The following is a 19,402-nucleotide window of genomic DNA, read 5'->3' as shown; positions in this document are numbered from 1 at the left end:
CCATCACCTCATTCTCCCGCCCGAGCCCCAGGATCTTTTCCACACAACTCTACACTGTGCAATATGGGTGCTAATGAAAACTCCATGGCTGCCCCCGGGGACTGCCAGGAGAATCGCTGACTTCCCTAAAGACTAAGCTGACCGCCTTTCTGTTTTATCCCCACGGAGAGCTTCTTCCTAAAACAGACGGTCCCTGTACTCCCAAAGGCACATTCAGAAATACTACACTTAAGTAATTCCTTGGACAAAATTAAAAGGGGGAGGGGGATGGTGGGGGTGGTGTTTTAAACACATTTATTCTAACATCCCGAAATTTCCGGCAAGAAGGGTCACGCTGGATGCATCACTTGGTGAGAAACTATACTACCTTTAAAAGGCATGTAACTTCTTTAAAGGGTTCCAAAGGTTTTTGCTTTGTTTAGTATACAGACGACCCCCCCCCTTTCCATTTTTGGCGAACACATTTAGGATACACGACCTTCCTGTCCATAAAGCTCTGCGGGACGGCTAGCTCACCTCCAGTGACCTTGCACAACCCAGCCCTCTGAGAACCGTGCACACCTTTCAGGAGCCGAGGGAGAAGGAATGCCAGATTGAGGGTGGGGTCCAGGAAAGCAGGGGTGAAGGGGAAGAAAAGCACTTCATTTCACATCTCTGCAACGACTATACTGTAAAGTACCTTTACAGTTTTGCTGCTCCCCACTAGCAGTAAAGAGGAATTAAGCTCTTTGAAAACAACAGTCTCAACGTATTAATCTTGGCTCGAGAGGGGTCAATGGCGATTGGGAATGGACTTCCAAAGTGGTGACTGACAGTGTGAAAAATAAACCGAGGCACAAAGTGCTTTACGGAAACACGCTTTCTTTTTTTTTTTTTTTTTTAATTTACAACACAACACTTCTTGCCGTTATCTGACCTTTCCTTTCCCCAGGGACAAAACTAGTGTTTGTCACAACGAAGACCCCATGACTGAATCTTGCAGAGACCCTTCAGTCAGGGTGGGACCGTGTTTCCTGGTGTGCATAGTTTCTCTTTAAAAACAAATTCAGCTGTATAGCCAAGTGAAAAGAACTATTTAAATTCTGTGAGGCAAACACTGGCAGCTTCGGTCTTTTTTTTTTTTAGTGGTGGTGGTGGTAGGATACAAGAGATTGACATTTTAAAAACCACTCAAATGTTAGAATACTTGGTAATTCCTTCAGCTCTAGTCTGAGTGACCACACACATAAGGACAGCAGGAATGCCCAGCCGGTGGGGAGTAGCTCTGTTTCCTGACCGGTGTTCCCTTCACCATCCTGTAAATGTTCATGGCCTCTTTGGCGGTGCAGGCAGCGGGGAGGCATTCTGGGCAGGTTAGGGAGGGTCAACGTTCTATTTTTATTCCATTACTACTGTGTTCATAGACTCCTGAAGTTGAGAACTATTTTAAATCTAAGAATGTGATGCCAGTACCTCCTTTATCAGATTCAAGGTCAAGAAAACAACACCGTCATTAACAAGTGGGGACCATCTCTGAAAATACACACACCTTTGGCACTGGCCATAAACCTACAGAGCTTATGACAGGGTATGCACTAACTCTGGAAACACAGAGAACATTCTATGGGGTTTTTTTTTTAAAACAGATTGTTGACGTTCTTGACAACATTATGTATATTTGCCTGCTTCTAGACTGTGTGGACACCCTGTAGTTGTAGATAAGAAAGCTAAGAGGGTGCGGTGTGCAGCAGAGGGTGAGGGCGCCCTATTTTCTGAAAGGGTGCTGAGGTCTACAGATTGACAACTCCCTGTAGACACAGAGGCTGGAATATTTTCATCTGCACCATTACATGCAGCCTTAGCTGTACACTCACAGAAAGGAAAACAATTCAAGAATACATTTCTTTTTGCAGCAACACTAAGCAGCATAGTTAATGCACAGACATGAATGAAGTGTGACAAAACTTGGCAAAAACACTGAAGAAAAAGTTTGATTTTGTTTTTTAACCAGCTAAACATGTGTCTCTACGCTTAGTAAAAGACCCTATAGATAGTTAAAAGAAAAAAACCCAAATCCCAAACAATAACCTACAAAGTGTTATATATTGAATCTGAACTCTGAGGATGGGGGAGAAGGGGACCTTTCTTACATAAAGACTCAATTGTTCCCTAATCTTAGAGACGGCTGTTAGAGCCAAGTCTGCTGAAAACATCTTATTTACACTGCTGAGGAAAACAGGCTTGGCTTAAGCGTTTTTCTCAACACAGAGACATCTTCATTTTGTTTAAGAGTCAAGATGGCAAAATATAAAAAAGTAAAATTAAAAAGTACACAGCATCTGAGGTCGATATGGAATCTGGCTGTTAACCCTACAAAAACTGCCCCCCCCGACAAGTGGCAAAAATTCGAGTGAATCTTTGCAACCAGTAGCCCGTGAAATGTTAGTTTCTGCTAGATATATTAATAAAAGTTCTTCCAAATTCTTAGGCAGGGATTTCTTTTCCTCTCTTTTTTCTTCTTCTTATTTTTTTGCATATCTTAGATCCCACGTTCAACCCACAGGAACTTGGAAGAACCGACTGCTCATTTATGCTACATTCATATCAGAAGAGGTGGCAAAGTTCTTAGAACAGGAGCCATCTGATTAGAAAATTAAGCTGCTATAAATTAAACTGATCGAATGGCAATCAATGGATAATTATTTACTGGGGGATACTGATGAAAGAATTTGCTTTGGAACCTTGACATGCCATCACTGCTAAGTTAACTTCTGTGCATGTTGTTGTAAATGCAAAAAATCAAGGGCTAGGTACGGAGGAACCAGAGATGCCACATGGGCCATCCATTTCTTCACAGTGTCTCGGAGATCTGAACTTTGTGGGTTTTTTTTTTTTTTTGTATTTTTTTTTTTTTAAACACCTAAAATTAGGTCATGGCACTGGATTTAAATTGCCAGTAGAGGTCTCCAGTCTGATGGAAGACATCTCTTCCCCACGAGTGCTTATTTTTTTATTTTTTAAATTTTTTTGGCGACTCATGTGGTAGACAGAAACCAAGTTTGTGATGTTTGAAAGATGGACACCTCCAGCCACTAGTAATCAAGTGTTTAAAAAATAAAGGAAACTAATAAAAATTGGAAAGCTCAAATTTACATGATCGAAATGTTTACAAAATAAATCTACATAATGAGAGGTGACCAGCAAACCTCTGTACACATGCCAGAATGTGGTGGAAGAGAAGCCGCTCCCACCGAATTTTCTAAGTGTATGGAAGCCACTTAACCTCTCAGCAGACATGGCTCTTGCCAAAGAATATCACGGAAAGAAAAGAGTTTTTCTCTTCCATTGTATTCTCACTATATCCTTTTCTTAGGTCACTGCCAACCAATAAAGCAAAGCTTCCATCAAGTTGACCAAAAAAAAAAAAAAAAAAGGTGGGGGGGGCAGAGTTGGGGGAAAGAGAGGAGACAAGGGAGGACAGGAGCAGAAAAACAGGAACCCCTTTCTACTGGCCCAACACAGACAGACTTTCCAAATCACTGTATGTGGTTGTCACAATGACACACGTGGAGACATCAGTACCCAGTAACGAGGGCGATAACACAAGGAAGGATCTTGGCATTCCACATTACTGAGACATGAAAGCATATTTAACTTCCTTGATGTCTGTTTATTTTCAATTTAGCCCACTGCCTGTGGGGCCTGTCCAGAACCACTCCGATTTCCTTAATGGGCAAGTGTCTTAATGTCTGCGGAGTGACTGGACCACATGCACATACACACGCGTTCCCCCTGCTTAGGATGTCTGGGTGTATGTACGAAGGCACTAAAGCGGCTTTAGAGAAATTGCAGGCAGCAACCCCACCCACTCCCTTTACCTGTCAAGCTGGAGTTTCTTTCCCACTGGGAAGCTTAGATGTTTAAAAGCAGCTGTGGTCATGCTTGGGAATTCTGACCCCCGGCCCCAGGAGGGAATACAAAAGGAGAATTCAACGTCATGAAAAATCGAAAGGAAATACTCCACATCTCCAGCTGAGGGATGGGGATAATTAAGCAGCAGATCTTCAAAACAGCAATTAAAATGAGCACAACAGTAGCTGGGAGCTAAAAAAGTAAAATCACTTGTTCCTTATTAGATTCTTCTTTTCTCCTCCTCCCATAACAAACGGAGGTAAGACAGACATTCTTTGTTAATAGAACAGTCCATAGATATTTTCCTCTAGTAATGCCTATATTTAAAATTTGTTCCAAAAATTATTAACCTATATTTCCTAGCTCTTTACATAGATTCTCAGCAATCCAACCGTACTATTTTACAGATTAGAGTTTACTTTTTTTTTTTTCCCCCTAAGTTGTTGTTTCTTTCTTTCTTTCTTTTGTCCTGGGGTTTGAGGGGCAGGGAGAAGGGTTCCCTTAAAAAAAAAACAAAACAAAAACAATCATTAGGGGAGATGTCAGTTCAATCTTAAATGGAAAGGAACAGAGTGATGACGTTCCCATTTATAAAAACCAAACGCTCCCACTAAATGACACACAATTTCAAACGAATCCATGATAAAGCTCTTAGAAAGCTAATCCTTCTCCCGTGTTTTTAAAGATAACGAATTGACCTGTTGCTGCTAAATTGATCATTTTTAAAAAATATTTCTTTCTATGTGTTTTAAAATGTGTGATCCCCAGTATGACAATAATGTTTGGAGACTTTACATTTTTTTTTTTTTTAAGTAAAAATTGTTTCAACTTTTTGAAGTTTCAGGAACTTGTAAAAGTTTATGAACAGGAAAGAAACAGCCGTCTATCTAGGATAAGATACGGTTAAATAAACCATCTTCAAAAAACTGGCTTCCTACCCTAGAATTCCTGAGAATGCTTGCAAATTTTAAAGCAGGAAAATAAATGTTAAAAACAAAAACAAAAAACACTGTTAAATGCTCCCAGAGTTAGTCTTCATCTAAAATATATATTTATATGTATATATATACGCACTTTTTGGTCTTTTTTTTTTTTTTAAGTTTTTAATTTTTTCCCTTTAAGCTTAAGATGGAAGAACATTTGAGCTTCTCATGTTTATTTTTACATATTTCAAATCCCTCATTATGTCTTGTAAACAAGAGGGGCTCTAGCACCCGGCTTTCACCGTAGTATCGTAAGGAACTCAACTAACCCATAGTGCAGGCCAAGGAACCAGCAGGCAGGAGGAGGGGGGGGGGGGCAGGACACGACAGGGAATCACGGCAGTGGACAGGGCTGTCACGGGCTCGTGGGAGCCTCGGGACACGCTCCTGGCCCAGGGCCACTAAGATTTTGCCTTCTGTAGATGGCTGAACACAGCTGCTCTCCACCTGGACGTCACCACACACCATAGGGTTTTGCTCCTCACACAGAGAGCAGGCAGAGGGGACCAGAAGGAGACATTTTTGTACATGGGCAGAGATGGAAGGGGCATGGTGGTGGTGATGAAAACCGGAGAGCAGGAAGAGGGCACAGTTAGTTTTCTACAAGGCATCCAATGGGACTGAACCAACGCTGGAGACTCAAGTTTGACCACCTCCCCACAAAGGGTGCATAAAGACTTCCAAGAGCGAATGCTTACTTGAATTACACATGTCAATCTCTTTTGAGGCTAGGTTTATAATCAACAGGGTAAGCCAGAGGACTACAGAATTCCCACTCTTTGTCTCATAAAACCACTTGATGCAAATAATTCGTTTTTGCCTTTTCCTATACACACCCACCCACCCACCTACACACAGACACAAGCTAAAAGTCAAATACATTAGGCATTGTTGTATCCTTCACTGAAGATGCTAAAGAAAGAAAAACTCCCTTGTCCTCACTAGCAGCAAGTTATGGAGGACAGTAGAGGTCTGCTCCCACCAAGGGTTGGAATGGGCAGGTATTTGCTGGTACAGAATGTCGGCACTTTATGTTAAACAGTATAATGCAGACTGGGATGTCCACACAAGTGCTAGCACATTACCGGCATACGTTCCCCTCCCTCCCCACCACCCCCCGCCCCGCCAGCCATCTGCTTTGTATAAAGGGGTACCCCTTCAGGTCTGCTAGAACTCTTCACAAAAAGCAGTTTGATACATGTTGATTCCAACATAAGTACATACATGTTGGTGATAACTGTGGATTAAAAGTTGCCCCCTATTCGGCCCAGAGTACTACTACATTGATGCTTAAAAAAAAAAAAAAAAAAAAGTCTTTAAATACCAAAATAAAAAAGCAACATTACAAGGAAAAAAAAAAAAATAAAGAGGTCAAAACCAAAAAAAGGTGCAATACTTAAAAGTCTTTGCTAAGTTATACCTGCCTAAGCAAAACCACATACACAGGAAATACACAACACAGAGAAACAAAAGGAAACGCTTGAAGTACACACTGGTTTAAGAACATTCGTTAAGTAAACGTTTCTGTCAGTGATGGCCTGGTGCTGTAGCGCGCCGCGGCCTGGCACAGGTAACGCTCGGCGAGAGAGGAGCAGAGAGGGAGAAGCTGCAGCTGCTCACGAGTTGTTTCGTTTTCACACAATGAAAAAGAGAACCAATTCAGCATTACCTGACTTTCTGATGAATTCCTCATACCTGATTACAACAAGAAAGGGGGAACGTGGTTTTTCTGCTTTTGAGACACCACAGAAGTAAAAACTCTCTCATCGTCTGTTCCCGTTCAAACTAATGAAAAGAAAAGGCCTGCGTGAAACTTAACAGATATCCCGATGTGCCTGGTGGCCACTTACTTTAAAAAACAGAAATAAATAAAACACACGGTTGCTCCAAGAGGTACCTCCTGCTCTCCTACTTTTTTGGGACTTGGCAGTGCTCCGCTCTACTGCTACGTCGAAAGAAAAGCAAGAGAAAACTCGCTCAGGCTAATTTGCAAATGTAAAGGAGCTCCCTGCTTTAATCATTAAAAAGCACTCTGTTCATCTTAATGCAGCCCAACGGAGTTGCTTTAAGTAAGCAGTGGCTCCCGGTGCTTGTGTGTTCTCATAGTTAAAAAAAATAAAAATTAAAAAAAAAAAATAAAAAGCAGATGGCCGGCCAGCCAGCCTGCAGACTGTTAGCAACGCAGCGTTCGGAGAGATCGGGTGGGGCAGGGGGAGGAGGACACGGGCACACGCACACACAGAGACAGAGAGAAGGATGCACGCAAATGCACATGAACACACGTGCACACACATACCAGAACGAGCATGCCTGGGCAGTTACATGTGCCAGAACACACTGGTATTTATCAACCAGCCAATCACAAATTTTTTCCTTTTTTTTTTTTTTTTTAGGTTTTTTGTGTTTTTGTTTTTAAAGTGAGGCTCCGTCAAGTCTTCCCCCCCCCACCCCAACAATTCTTTTGAATTCCCCTCCCTCCCAAACGTGGTAGACCTAAGGACGGAAACACACCCAGTGCAAACAAAGTTAAAAAGCTATTTTTTTTCAGTATATATGTTTCTTAGCAACAACTTCCATATAACATGAAAAAAGTGAAAAACTAGAAACTAATTTTTTTAATTTTTTTGTGTTTAAATTTAAATGGTATGTGTACTTGCTTCACATTGTCTTTCTAGGTTGGCGTTCATGATTCAAGTATTTCAAGAGTGATATGTTCTCTTTTTGGATTCATATTCCAAACGAAAAAACTGAAGTTATAAGGGAGGCAACTATGTGCTCAGACAGTCTGTCAATGACCCACCTTTTTTTTTTCTCTCTCCGTTTTCTTTTTTCCTTTTAAAAATGTATTTATTGCAAGTTGAAAAAAAAAACGAAAAGGTCAAGTTAGTGCTGCTGCTGTTCCAAAAAAGGTCACGAGGTCAGAGTTGAAAGTTTTAAGTTCAGATTGAATCCGACCCTCCTCCCAGAAGGTCACCAGGTAGTAAGGGAGCAGGGCTGCCCATCCTATGGGGATCTTCCACAGTTGGGACTCCCCACAAGCTAGAAGAATAGTTTGGGGGCCCCCACAACGAAGCGCCAGCAAGATCGGCCCCGCTGCTGCCGCCAGCACTGCTGCTCCACTGCCCGAGCCCTGTGGACCCACCGAAAAGATTCAAAGCAGGTCCGACGGGATCTGACTGGGTCTGGCCGGTCTCCAGCGACTGCCAACCTGCGGCGGGTGCACTTGGGGTTGCTGCAGGTGTAGGGGGCTGAGCTTGTGCCAGAAAGCGGCTGACTTCATCATCGGTGGCAAACTCAGCCAGGATGGTAGTGTTTCCCAACACACACCTAGAAGAAAGGGGAGGGAAAGAGCTATGGATTTGAGGGAAATCCTAAAGCACCCGCACGGACTGAGGGTTTCGAGTCCCAGAGTCCTTGATGTTCAAAGTATGCTCCTTTGACCAGCAGCTTCCACATCCCCTGGAAGCTTTCTAAAATGCAGAATCACAGGCCCCACCCCAGGCCTACGGGATCAAAACCTGCATTTTAACCAGACCAGGTGATTGAGAAATACTGTACTAAAGCAGTAAGGGATCACTAAATCTCAAGACCTCCAAAGACTACTAGGGGGTACCACGTATCGCTATCCTTTTGGAATTTGTATGTTGAGAAAAATGTCATCTTTCTTTTCCCCATGGGAGGTAAAAGGTCACACTGCAAACATCAAGGTGACTCAACCCCACACAACTGGAAGTGCCATTGCTCTGCCTCTGGGCCGGGCTCATCGCCTGAGAGTCACCACTGCTTGCTCGTTCTGTTTGTAGCTTTCTGCCGGGGCCTGTAGCCACAGAGAGTCAGCTCTTCCCTGGCTACCAGTTTGACAGCAGCTGGGAGTGGGGACAGTCAAAGTGTGATCCAGTCCCACCTACGTAAGACAAAAACCTCTGCTACCTGCCAAGCCACAGCGTTTCAGCTTCACCAACAAAGAAGACAAAGTAAGCAACCAGATTCTATTACAAAAAGTGACGGCACCTACAATGTTTCACATTCTCCTGAACACTGGGGCTTTGTTTTACGGTATTAAAATTTACTCACTGCTTCATGACTTCATAAATTCTTTACTTTTGGAATTCTGATTACCGGCCTACACAGATATACAGGGCAATCCACGCCTGGGGAGGTAGAAAAGATCCGTCCCCTCCGTACCAAGCAATTGCTTATGCCAGGATGCTGTTTTTGTGCATGTTCTCGTGGATCTTTGCTTTATTAGGCAGGTGCCAGAATACTCACGTGTGCATCTTCGTGCGTGTTTGTCTCAGTGAGCGTAGGATGGGTACTCACATGTGCAGTGCAGTCTGGGCCTTGGCTGCCTCCTGTTTGGTGCTGTATCGGATCAGGGCAGTGCCCTGGGTTAGGTTCAGATGGAATGTCAGCAGTGGGCCATGCTGCATGCAGATGGTTCTCAACGTTGACCCATCAATCTAAGGAGTAATGATATTCATGAGTTAAAAACGAGGTAGGGTGTGAACAGAAGTCGAATGGCCTTTCTTGTATATGAGGAGGAGAAGGGCTTCTGGTTTGTAAATAATGATATCGGCACTAAGTAAGTCTTGGACAAAGGAAGGAAGGACTCAAAGCAGGAAAGAGTGCACTCAACAGAGGTCTTAAAGGCAAATTTTAAGTTAATTCAAAGCACGGGCTGAGATCTAATGTGCCCATACTACAAAAAAAAAGTTTGCAAAAACACAGCTCAAGACAAATCCTATGATTCGACCTGTAGTCTGTTTTTAAGAGGTAAACACATGAATGCGTGTTGACTTGTGAGAGCCTTTAGAAAGCAGAAACAGGATGGCGCCCGAACAGGAACTTAAGTTCTCGACCTCATTAGTAACGTTGTATTTGAACTATTCTCCACTCCCCTGGTTAATAATCTCACAGAGAGCTAAAGGAGGACACAAGAAAAGCACTGCTAACCTCCTTGACGGTGAGAGAGACAGAGAGAGACAGAGAGTGGGAGAGGGGCAGAGAGGGAGAGAGGGAGAGAGAGAATCCCAAGCAGGCCCCATGCTGTTAGCACGGAGTCCAACGTGGGACTCGAACCCACACACCATGAGATCATGACCTGAGCTGGAGTCGGACACTTAACCGACTGAGTCACCCAGGCGTCCCCACACCCTGATGAGAATGCTGCTGGCTGACCTAGCTCACAGACAACACCAGTGTCCTTGGACTTGCACGCTGCCCATCTCAGGACGAGCCTTTGTGCCTGCTTCTCTGTGAACCCTGCCACCCTCAGCCTCATGTTGGCCAGACTCTCAAGATGTTCACCGTTTACAGACAGTTTCTCTCACTCCGGACTCGGACGAACAGATGCACTTAGTCACTCTGATGAATTTATTTGTATTGAGATCTTAACTAGGTTTAGACAGGTTGCTCAGTCCAACATTCAGTTCATTTCTTTGGGAGGGAAACAGATTACTATCAGAACAGCCTCAGAAACTGTGCTACCGGCGGTGGCAGTGGAAACATTGTGTGGTTTCACCATGGAAACCCTGCAGGATGGAAACCAGCAGCATCACCACAGTTCTTTACAGAAAATGGAAATCAACTCTATGAGCGTGTCCGTGTGGGCCACAAGTGACCTTTCAGGACAGATGCCCTCTAAACAGATTTTAGGTGATGAAAAGTACATTTATCCAGGTTCCAAAGATTTGCCCTTATAACCGTCTTCTAAGCTACCACTGGGATTAGTCTATTAGGTACTTGAGTTTTAAAATTCGTCAGTTCTTTCTTATATGAGCACAGTTAACCCCTAGATTCACATTATGTATATACACACGTGAACTTACTATTTTTCATAGCATAAAACAGAAGCGAACAGCAGGCTAGCTTGTCCAAGTTCCTTTCAACACAGCGTAGACTTTACGGCCTCTCTCGTCCTCACCATACACCCACCACACTGTGTGACAACTTTAGAATGTTGTCATGTTCTAATGAGGCATATACAGATTTGAGTATGGTCGTATAAAATCTTCATACTTCAGTTGACTCGTAGCTAATAACCCAACTGGGGCTTTAAGCTGAGTAAGAGCCAACCCAGACTCTTCTTCATGTTAACTGTATTTCTGAAACTGCCTTTCTCAACATGTACCCTAAATACAAACCCTGGACTCACTCCCCACAAACAGGTTCCACAAACAGGTTCACTGGGCAGGTAAATTTAGGAGAAGCTGTATTTCTCCACAGAGGATAATACATGTTAGCATATTAAAGAGTCTAATAAGTCTCACAGTGAAGAAACCCGCTTAATTTTGTTTAATCAAGTACATGTTCCAAACATATTAGGCCAGAGACCTATTAATATCCCATGGGAACACTCTAGAAAATGCTAGCTAGCTTACTAAAGTGCGCATGAATCCAGTTATGAATTAAATGCCAGACAATTCGTTCTATGTGTCAAAGGGAGGGAGGCATAATTGACTCCTTTTAACAAGGTGCTGTAAAGGTTGTGCTGTCAAGTCCAAATGAAGGTCACAGGCTCAGTTTCAATGGGTTCACTTAATCTCATTTGCGTGTTCAACATAATACTGCCGCAAGTATGTCAGTTATCAAGCAAACAAGGTGACAGAGTGGCTTGGGGCAAATGAAACCCATCACTGTAAAAACAACCCAGAGGGCATGTTCTGAAGAGAGCAAATTAGTAATGCCATCTACAAAGAAGAGAGTAACAGATGGAAAATTGAAAGCACCCATGTGGCATTTAAGCTATGAAATTGACAGATTTCTTCTACTGCAGAGATGGATGGTTAATTATTTATGAAGCATAAAAATGTTTGATATTGAGCCCCAAGCCTTGTTGGGCCAACAATCCCCACTCAGGAGTAGGCTTCGAGCCTCGGGTGGGGAGGCCCACCCCTGCATGCTGGACCTCTGAGTAGCAAGCAGGAAATTAATGAGCTTTGTTATTATCTGGCAACATTTCACACCTGAGTTTCCCTTTCTTAACACAATCAAATCCCGTCTCGAAAATCACAAGGAAGCATGGTTACCTGTGGAGTGAGATTGTGAAGAACCAGCCAGTAACTGGGACGAACTGAACCACCATCACTCCAAGTAGAGGCTGTAAGTAACCAGAAGAAAAAATTAGGAAGAGCAGTAAAAAAAATTCAGGAATCCATGAGTGAGACAACGTTTTCACATAGGCCCCGTGTGTCTTCTCCCCTTTTATAAACGGTCTTCTATTTTACACGTCCCTCTAACCTCATTCATCCTGTCACTTAATGGTCAGTTTCTCTTCCCCTAGACCTTGTAACCCTGTGCACTCTCACACCTCATTTGTAAGACCACATTTCCCTCCTAATGTTCTCACGCTGCTGTGTGTCGTTTTTACTTCATCTGTCCCTTGCGAGTTCTTGGCTACCTCTGCCCTAGACCGAACTGCAACTTTCCACTCCAGAGATACTCTTTCCTCTACCAGACAACCATGATTTCCTCTCTCGTGAAGACTTCATGTCTTTTTTGGTGTTAACATAAGCCCCTTGTGTTTGAACAATGATGCTCCTTTAGACGAGTCCTTGTCACCTGAGGCAAGCCGTGAGTCCTGTGTCCCCCAACCCCTGACCGATCGGGGTGCTGTGCTGCTCCAGGGAGATGATGGTTTGGGGTTGGTCAGACCAGGAGGTGGGCGGGGCAGCGGTGTAGTGTTCCTTGAGGAAATATGGTTTTTCCACATCTTGTTGGAGAGATGAGTGGGGTTGTGTCCTATGGGATCTGGGGACCATGTTGATTTGTAATCAGGGAACTTTGCTATAAAGAAGACAAAATTAAGGAAGGAGTAAGGTTAAATAGATCACTTTTGTGAATCTACATAAATTTTGTGTATACATATAAATAGTATTCTAAAAATAGTAAGTACACATCTTGAGACTAGCAATACAAAATAACACTAAATATAAAATTTTCAATGACTATTACTCTGAATCAACAACACATGAACTGAAGATTTAATGATAACTAATTCTCTACTACTTTCTTAGCCAAACAAGCCTGAAAGGGAAGATTCATTCAAGGGAAGTTTTCTTAAAACCATTAGTCTTACGTAAAGATACAGTGGAATGTGACCCTTAGCAAAACTATTCTATAGATACTCACTGGCTGAATGGGAAGTACATTAGAAACTTCTAATTTTGTTGATTGTGATTAAGCTATCAATATTCAAACAGATTTTTTTTTAATTTTTTATTTTTAAGTAATGTCTACACCAAACATGATGCTTAAACTTACAACCCTGAGATCAAGAGTCACATGTTCTACTGTCTGAGCCAGCCAGGTGTCCCAATATTCAAACAGATTTTGAAAAAAAAAAAAAATCAACAAATATTTGCTAAGGGCTTATTATATTTTAAATCAGTGCTGTGGGTAATATAAAGTTATTCTTAAGAACTTCAAATTCACATGAGAAGACAGAACAGGTGAATAACAGAATTGGTAGCTGGAGGTATCATCACATATGTTCAATACACAGAGGAGAAAACACTGTTATGTCATCATCAAAGGCATGGCAAAGACAGGTCTGGAAGGATTTTACGAATGGATGGGCTTGGAGTGCTTGGGTGGCTTAGTTGGTTAAGTGTCCAGCTTTTGATTTCAGCTCAGGTCATGATCTCATGGTTTGTGGGACTGAGCCCTGTAACAGACTCTCTGCTGACAGCACGGATCCTGCTTGGGATTCTCTCTCTCCCTCCTTCTCTTACTCTCTGCCCCTTCCCTGCTTGTGCTCTCAATCTCACTCTAAAAAATAAACGTTTAAAAACAAACAAACAAAAAAATGGACGGGCTCAGAGAGACAGGAGAATATAGACGAATATCCCCTTTAAACTCTATCTGTACCAAATGTATTTTTCTTCAGTTTTGGCTGAACACCATTTCACAGGGCCAGAGAGGTACAGAAGGCCAGAAAGGTAGGGTGAGGGCCGATGAGGATGCTACCAGGAGTTCTTGCACTAGATTTGGTACGTAGTATTTAAACCTGGGTCTCAGCCTGGGTGACAGCAAGTAGGATGGAGAATGGATAGGAGATATGGCTGCAGAATACACTCCCTGGGAGACACCCTCACCACTTGGACTCAGGCAGCAAGTGAGAAAAATCAGGAGACTTTGTGACCCACTGATGCTGGAAGCATCATTAAAACAAACACAAAAACTTAGTTACGGAGGAAAGACAATGTAGGGGAGGGGCAGAGATGTACATTCAGTTTAGACAAGTCTGGGGTGACTCTTGGATCATCTCTCAGATGAACGTCCAACTGTAGACAAAAGATTTTTATCCGGTTCAACCGGAGATATGGGCAGTTACTGGAATAAAAGAGTTGAGTGAAAAAATCAGTTTTTACATGTAAAGAAAAAAGCCCCCAAAAGAATAATGTAGGGTAGTGGTTAGAAACACGGATTTTTGAGTTGGCTCCTTTACATATGCACTCAGACCTGAGGCAAATTATATCAGCTCTTTGTTGTCATCGTCGTCGTCGTTATTGTTGTTTGAGAGAGTGAGAGAGCATGTGCGAACAGGGTAAGGGGGCGAAGAGACAATCCCAAGCAGGCTCCACGTTGTCAGCACAGAGCCAGACACGGGGCTCGATCCCACAAACTGTGAGATCATGAACTGAGAGGAAACCAAGAGTCGGATGCTTTATTATACCCATTAAGATATAAAAGTCAGATGGTTTTACTATATCCATTAAGTTTTCATTCCCTATCGTCTTAGAAAAAAAAATATATAAGGAACTCAACAAATGTTGGTAGAATTAATTAAGGGCCTCTTTTTTATTTTGCCTTTGGCCATCTGCCTGTAGCCTTTGTCTATAAGTGGAAGGAATTTTTTTTTTTTTAAGGAAAGCAAACTAGAACTGGTTGCCTTAGGAACAACTTGGTAAACGTCCCTGGTTCTCCTCATGGCCCATGAATCCTTTGGCAAACTGGTTAAAGAAAAACGCTTGTGGCACAAAGATCTGACCCCTGTCCTCTCAATGCTCACAAGCTCCTTGCAATGATGTCACCATCTGCCTTGTCCTAAAGCTACATGTCTCATCCTGTCTCTGTGTGACCAGAAGCTCCTTGAGAACATGGCCGGTACAAGAGGTGGGCTTCCATTTATGCTGCCCTCGCTATTCAACTTCCATTGTATTCCGTAAGAAATAAATGCCCATTTCTTTTATAAAAGGGAACCTGGTGGAAAAGTGCAAGACAAAGGGAAACGAACAGGTCATACTTGTACCTGAAGTGCTATGAACGTTGGTAAAGGAGTTGTCAGAGGCACTGTAGGGCCAGGCACCAGGTGAAGGCAGCGAGGTGTTGAGGGAAGAATTAGACCCTTTTGGGGACACAGGAGGAACAAGATGGAAATCTTGAGACAGATGTCAGTATAACCAGTGCAACCTTACGTATTTTATTTACCCTTCCATGGAAGATTAAAATATATCTTAAACAAACAAACTGAAAAGCTGCATATTTTTATGTTTTTTGGTTAAATTATAGATTAGCAGGTGCCAATGAAGCCACAGATTGACAACTATGAAATGCCGGGTTTTGAATGAACACTGAGGATACCTCGCTCATTTACCTGTGGTGTTATCCCGCAGAAGTTGGTGGTCAGTATCTACAATGGGAGATGTGGCTGTACCCCCCAGCACACTTCCTGGGGTGACATAGGGGTCAGATTCAGGGTCAATGTTTTGGATACCTTTCCATGGCACTCCTGGTTGGAATTCTGAAACAAGGAGAACCAATATTAGAGGTAGGAGGATGTTCAAAAAAAATGTTAAAATCAAGTTAGTTTTTGATAGAAGAAATACATCTGTGAAAGAATACTGAATCTATTTTATTGCAAACATTTATCGTAAAATTAAAAATCACACTCTCAACCCCAACATATACTGTGCTAGCAGCACTTCTGTGTTACCAAGCTTGTCGACCTTCTCGGTGTCTCTGGGGCTGTGAGCCAGAGCTCATTAGTGCCTAGCCTGGTCACTTCTCTTCCTACTTCCAGGGCAGTTCGGCCCGAGAGCAGTGAAACCGGGAGTAAGTAACCTGGTGCTGATGAGAACTGTCCAGGTATCTAGGACACAAACCGGGAGAAAATCTGCGTTGGAAGTAAGTGACTTCTCCCATTTATCTCACCGGAAATTGGCTCAGATGAACAAAAGAAAATACACTATAAATAACCATGACCTCGTGGAACATCCAGGGAGAAAGAGCAGGAATAATTTGGCTTATAGTGAGAAAGCCCAGAATATGTATAAGTGTTTATAATTATTTTTATTAATATTTTTAATGTTTATTTATTTTTGAGAGAGAGAGAGAGAGAGAGAGAGAAAGAGAGACTGACCAAGCATGAGCAGGGGAGGGGAAAGAAAGAGGGAGACACAGAATCCAAAGCAGGCTCCAGGTTCTGAGCTGTCAGCACAGAGCCCGATGTGGGGCTTGAACCCACAAACTGCAAGATCATGACCTGAGCCGAAGTCGGACGCTTAACCGACTGAGCCACCCAGGCGCTCCTATAATTTTTTTTGTTGGTTAATTTAAATCATATTTAAAGTTGTTGGATGGGATTAACAAACTTTTGTTTTCCCAATCATGACGGAGAGCAATATAGTAGAATACACAAACAATATGCATTATATGAGCCTTCTTTGGTGGAATGGAACTGCACATATTCATACCACAAATATTCCAGTACAGAAAGAGGTTTAGATAGACATATACCAATTTTTAATTTTTGATTTACTAAATTAAAATTTTTTCTACAATGAAAACAGATTACTTAAATTAAGATAAAAACAGAGGGGAAAAAGTAACAAAATAGTCTCATTGTATCACTACTGCATATCTGGAACCTAACTGATGATAAATACTTGCTTAATGAATAAACGGGTCAATTAAATGGACATTTCAGAAGAACCCATGTTATGAGGCATCCTGTGCATGGATGAATCCCAAGTCTAGCTCCAGCATCACCTTCTTTGATCCCAGATTCCACTCCTCTGACTTCTTTCAGCTTATCTATATCCGTACAATATTTAGCACAGTTACTTGCGTTATAGGTGACCAGTGTCCACACCTTATCTTCCTGACTGAACTCTATGGAGCAGAGACCCCATCTAATGTGAATTTACTATCTTCCCACAACATAGCACATACCTTCCTTTTATCAGACAATAATTACTGAATGAAAAAATAAAGTAAGTGCCTGAGTAACTGGCAAAAGCAATCTGTTCAGAGCCTGAAATTAAGAACTGAAGACAAACGATACACAGAAAAAACATTTCCTGGACAATACCTGGAGGCCAACTGGCATTGCTGGATTTACTTCCGATTTTATTTGTTGGTGGAGATTTGGCAGGTAACCAGCTATCACCAGCAGGACCCGTATGGCCACCCAGTGTGTCACTCGGGATGATATCAAACTGGTTGTATGGTGACCCTCCTCGAGTCTTACCAGGGGCCACTATAGCGCCTGAGGAGAGAGAGGAAATTGATTCACACCCAGCAAAAACAGTATTCTGACTATGCAGTTAAAAAAAAGTTCTGGAACAAGAGGTTGCCCTGGAGAGCCAGTATATAATCCATAAGTAGGATGGCTAGGAACAGTTCATTTCACCTTTCTGAGCTTCTCGGGTTCTCATTAAAGCGCACTTATTCTTCAATTTTCCTTTCAGTTTTAAAATTCCACAGGCCTAAGAAATTAACGAAACTCTGACCACCTACAAATCATACCATTATCCCCAGTTTCTATACTGATGACTCAAGAATCAGAAATAGGAAAAACACTACACAAGCTGCAGTGCGTAAGAAGCGTTTTCACTACACTTGTCCTGACACCATTCACCCAAGTTCTTTGGAGCTGGTCAGACCTAGGTTAGCTAGAAGAAGCCGTGTAAATGGAGGGAGTTCACTGGAGAGAAAAGCATATGCGCTTGCTTTGAATTCCAAAGCAATGAGATGGAACCCCCGCCCAGGGTCTCTGCCAGCACAAGGTCAGCAGGGGACTCTGCAGCTCGGACACCCACGGCCCCACACACTAAGAACAGCCGATCCTTTGTAACTGCTTTCTTGAGAGCATTTCAGCAGTTCTGTCTGTGCCCTTTTTATGCATCTTATATGCTATGAGGCAGGAAAAAAAACCTTAAAAGCTTCAAATTCCCTTAACCTAACAAAAAATGAGCTTCACTTTAAATAAAATTCTTGGCCACCCTATTTATTTCTCAAATGCATTTCACATGCTGCACCATGTCACTTGATCTACCCTTAGGATGCTGTTTATAAACAGATAAAATTATTTCCAGGATGATGTATTAACATATTTGTATAAATATTGACTAAAATAATCTGCTTGGTTTGGCCCGGCAGGAGTATTATCAAAACCACCTTCCAAGCTCAGCAAAGAAGTCATTTGCTTTTCTGGAGCCACTGACAGAAATCTGACTCAAGGGCACATTACAGTGAATAGTAGAAAATGAAGAGCTCGATTACCTTGGGGATTGCTAAGGAAATGGGGAAAACATTATCTACAAGCTCTGAAAAGGCAGGTGGATATTTTAGCTTCAAGATATCCTCTCACATGGCACTTGTATTTATTATCATGCACCTATCATGTCTTTGGGGACAAAGGGACCTGATGAATCATCAGCCTAAGGAAGCAGGGTAAGTCCCCAAAGCTGCAGATGCTGGGTTTGAATTATTCAGTCTAGAGACAGATTTTATAGTGTCAATAAATCATTCTTGATTTCATGGCATGAAATCAAATGATAATGCTTAGAGATAGCAGGGAAGAGCTCCATGGGGCCACTTTACCACCTCTGGGGCAGACACATTAAATAGTGGTTTACAAAGGAACCCTGAAAGTTTTCAGACTGATGGGGCTGAGGCCTGCCAGGGAACAGCAGCAAGACCAGACCAACACCTGTTAATACTTGCCTCTCAAGGCTACAGGCGAGTCCAGGTGAATTACTGTCAAATGAAATAAACACTGAATGAAACAAAGGCCGAAGGAAGGTTCTAAGACCTTTTATTTGTTTTACAGGGAAATGGAGAAGTGTTTACAGAGAACGATGGAGATGAAAGGACCCACAATTCACAACCAAAGCCCATGATGCCCTTAGCTGCTGTCTTGCGGACGCCGTAATTCACAGAGAACAAGAGAGTTTTGGGGAAAGTTCAAATTTCATGTACTCTTCTACTGGTCATCTTTTGGAGATTAAAGGTTCAAATAATCAACATGATATGTATTTGTTGTGATTTCTTAAACCTCAAAAAAATGGGTTCTGTTCTCTCAGCCAATATATTAGGGTTTTATCCTAATGGGTACTCAAGTTCACTGCTACTACTCTTAATCCCGTTACAGGTGGGAAATTTTGCATCCCTTAATTACAACTAGCATTTTAAGTTTTTCATAATTTGAAATACACGCAGCCCCAATCTTCCTCTCATAGGTGATCACAGGATTTGGGGGGAAAAAAAATCAAGAGACAAAAAGCTAAAGATTTCAGCTTTAA

The 19,402-nt window shown here is 42.4% G+C and overlaps 1 protein-coding gene across 16 annotated transcripts in view; it reads right to left on the bottom strand.

The window, feature by feature from the left end:
- Nucleotides 1–7,328: 7,328 nt before the first annotated feature.
- TNRC6B (trinucleotide repeat containing adaptor 6B) overlaps nucleotides 7,329–19,402 on the bottom strand; it is a 244,734-nt gene continuing 232,660 nt past the window's right edge. For all 16 annotated transcript variants that reach the window (XM_047066093.1, XM_047066100.1, XM_047066095.1 and 13 more), the window contains 7 exons: nucleotides 17,188–17,364; nucleotides 15,472–15,618; nucleotides 15,127–15,222; nucleotides 12,435–12,659; nucleotides 11,903–11,973; nucleotides 9,195–9,334; nucleotides 7,329–8,201 (listed from right to left, as the gene is read on the bottom strand). In XM_047066093.1, coding sequence (XP_046922049.1) covers nucleotides 7,814–8,201; nucleotides 9,195–9,334; nucleotides 11,903–11,973; nucleotides 12,435–12,659; nucleotides 15,127–15,222; nucleotides 15,472–15,618; nucleotides 17,188–17,364 — 1,244 coding nt within the window. In that variant the 3' untranslated portion in view covers nucleotides 7,329–7,813. The remainder of the gene's footprint in view (nucleotides 8,202–9,194; nucleotides 9,335–11,902; nucleotides 11,974–12,434; nucleotides 12,660–15,126; nucleotides 15,223–15,471; nucleotides 15,619–17,187; nucleotides 17,365–19,402) is intronic.

The sequence above is a fragment of the Lynx rufus genome, unplaced genomic scaffold (assembly GCF_022079265.1).
Source record: "Lynx rufus isolate CCGP_SWC_20201006 ecotype Redwood Valley unplaced genomic scaffold, mLynRuf1.p SCAF_7, whole genome shotgun sequence".
Lineage (NCBI taxonomy): Eukaryota > Metazoa > Chordata > Mammalia > Carnivora > Felidae > Lynx > Lynx rufus.
Note: the sequence above shows the minus strand (reverse complement) of the source record. Positions and strands in the feature narration are given on the sequence as shown.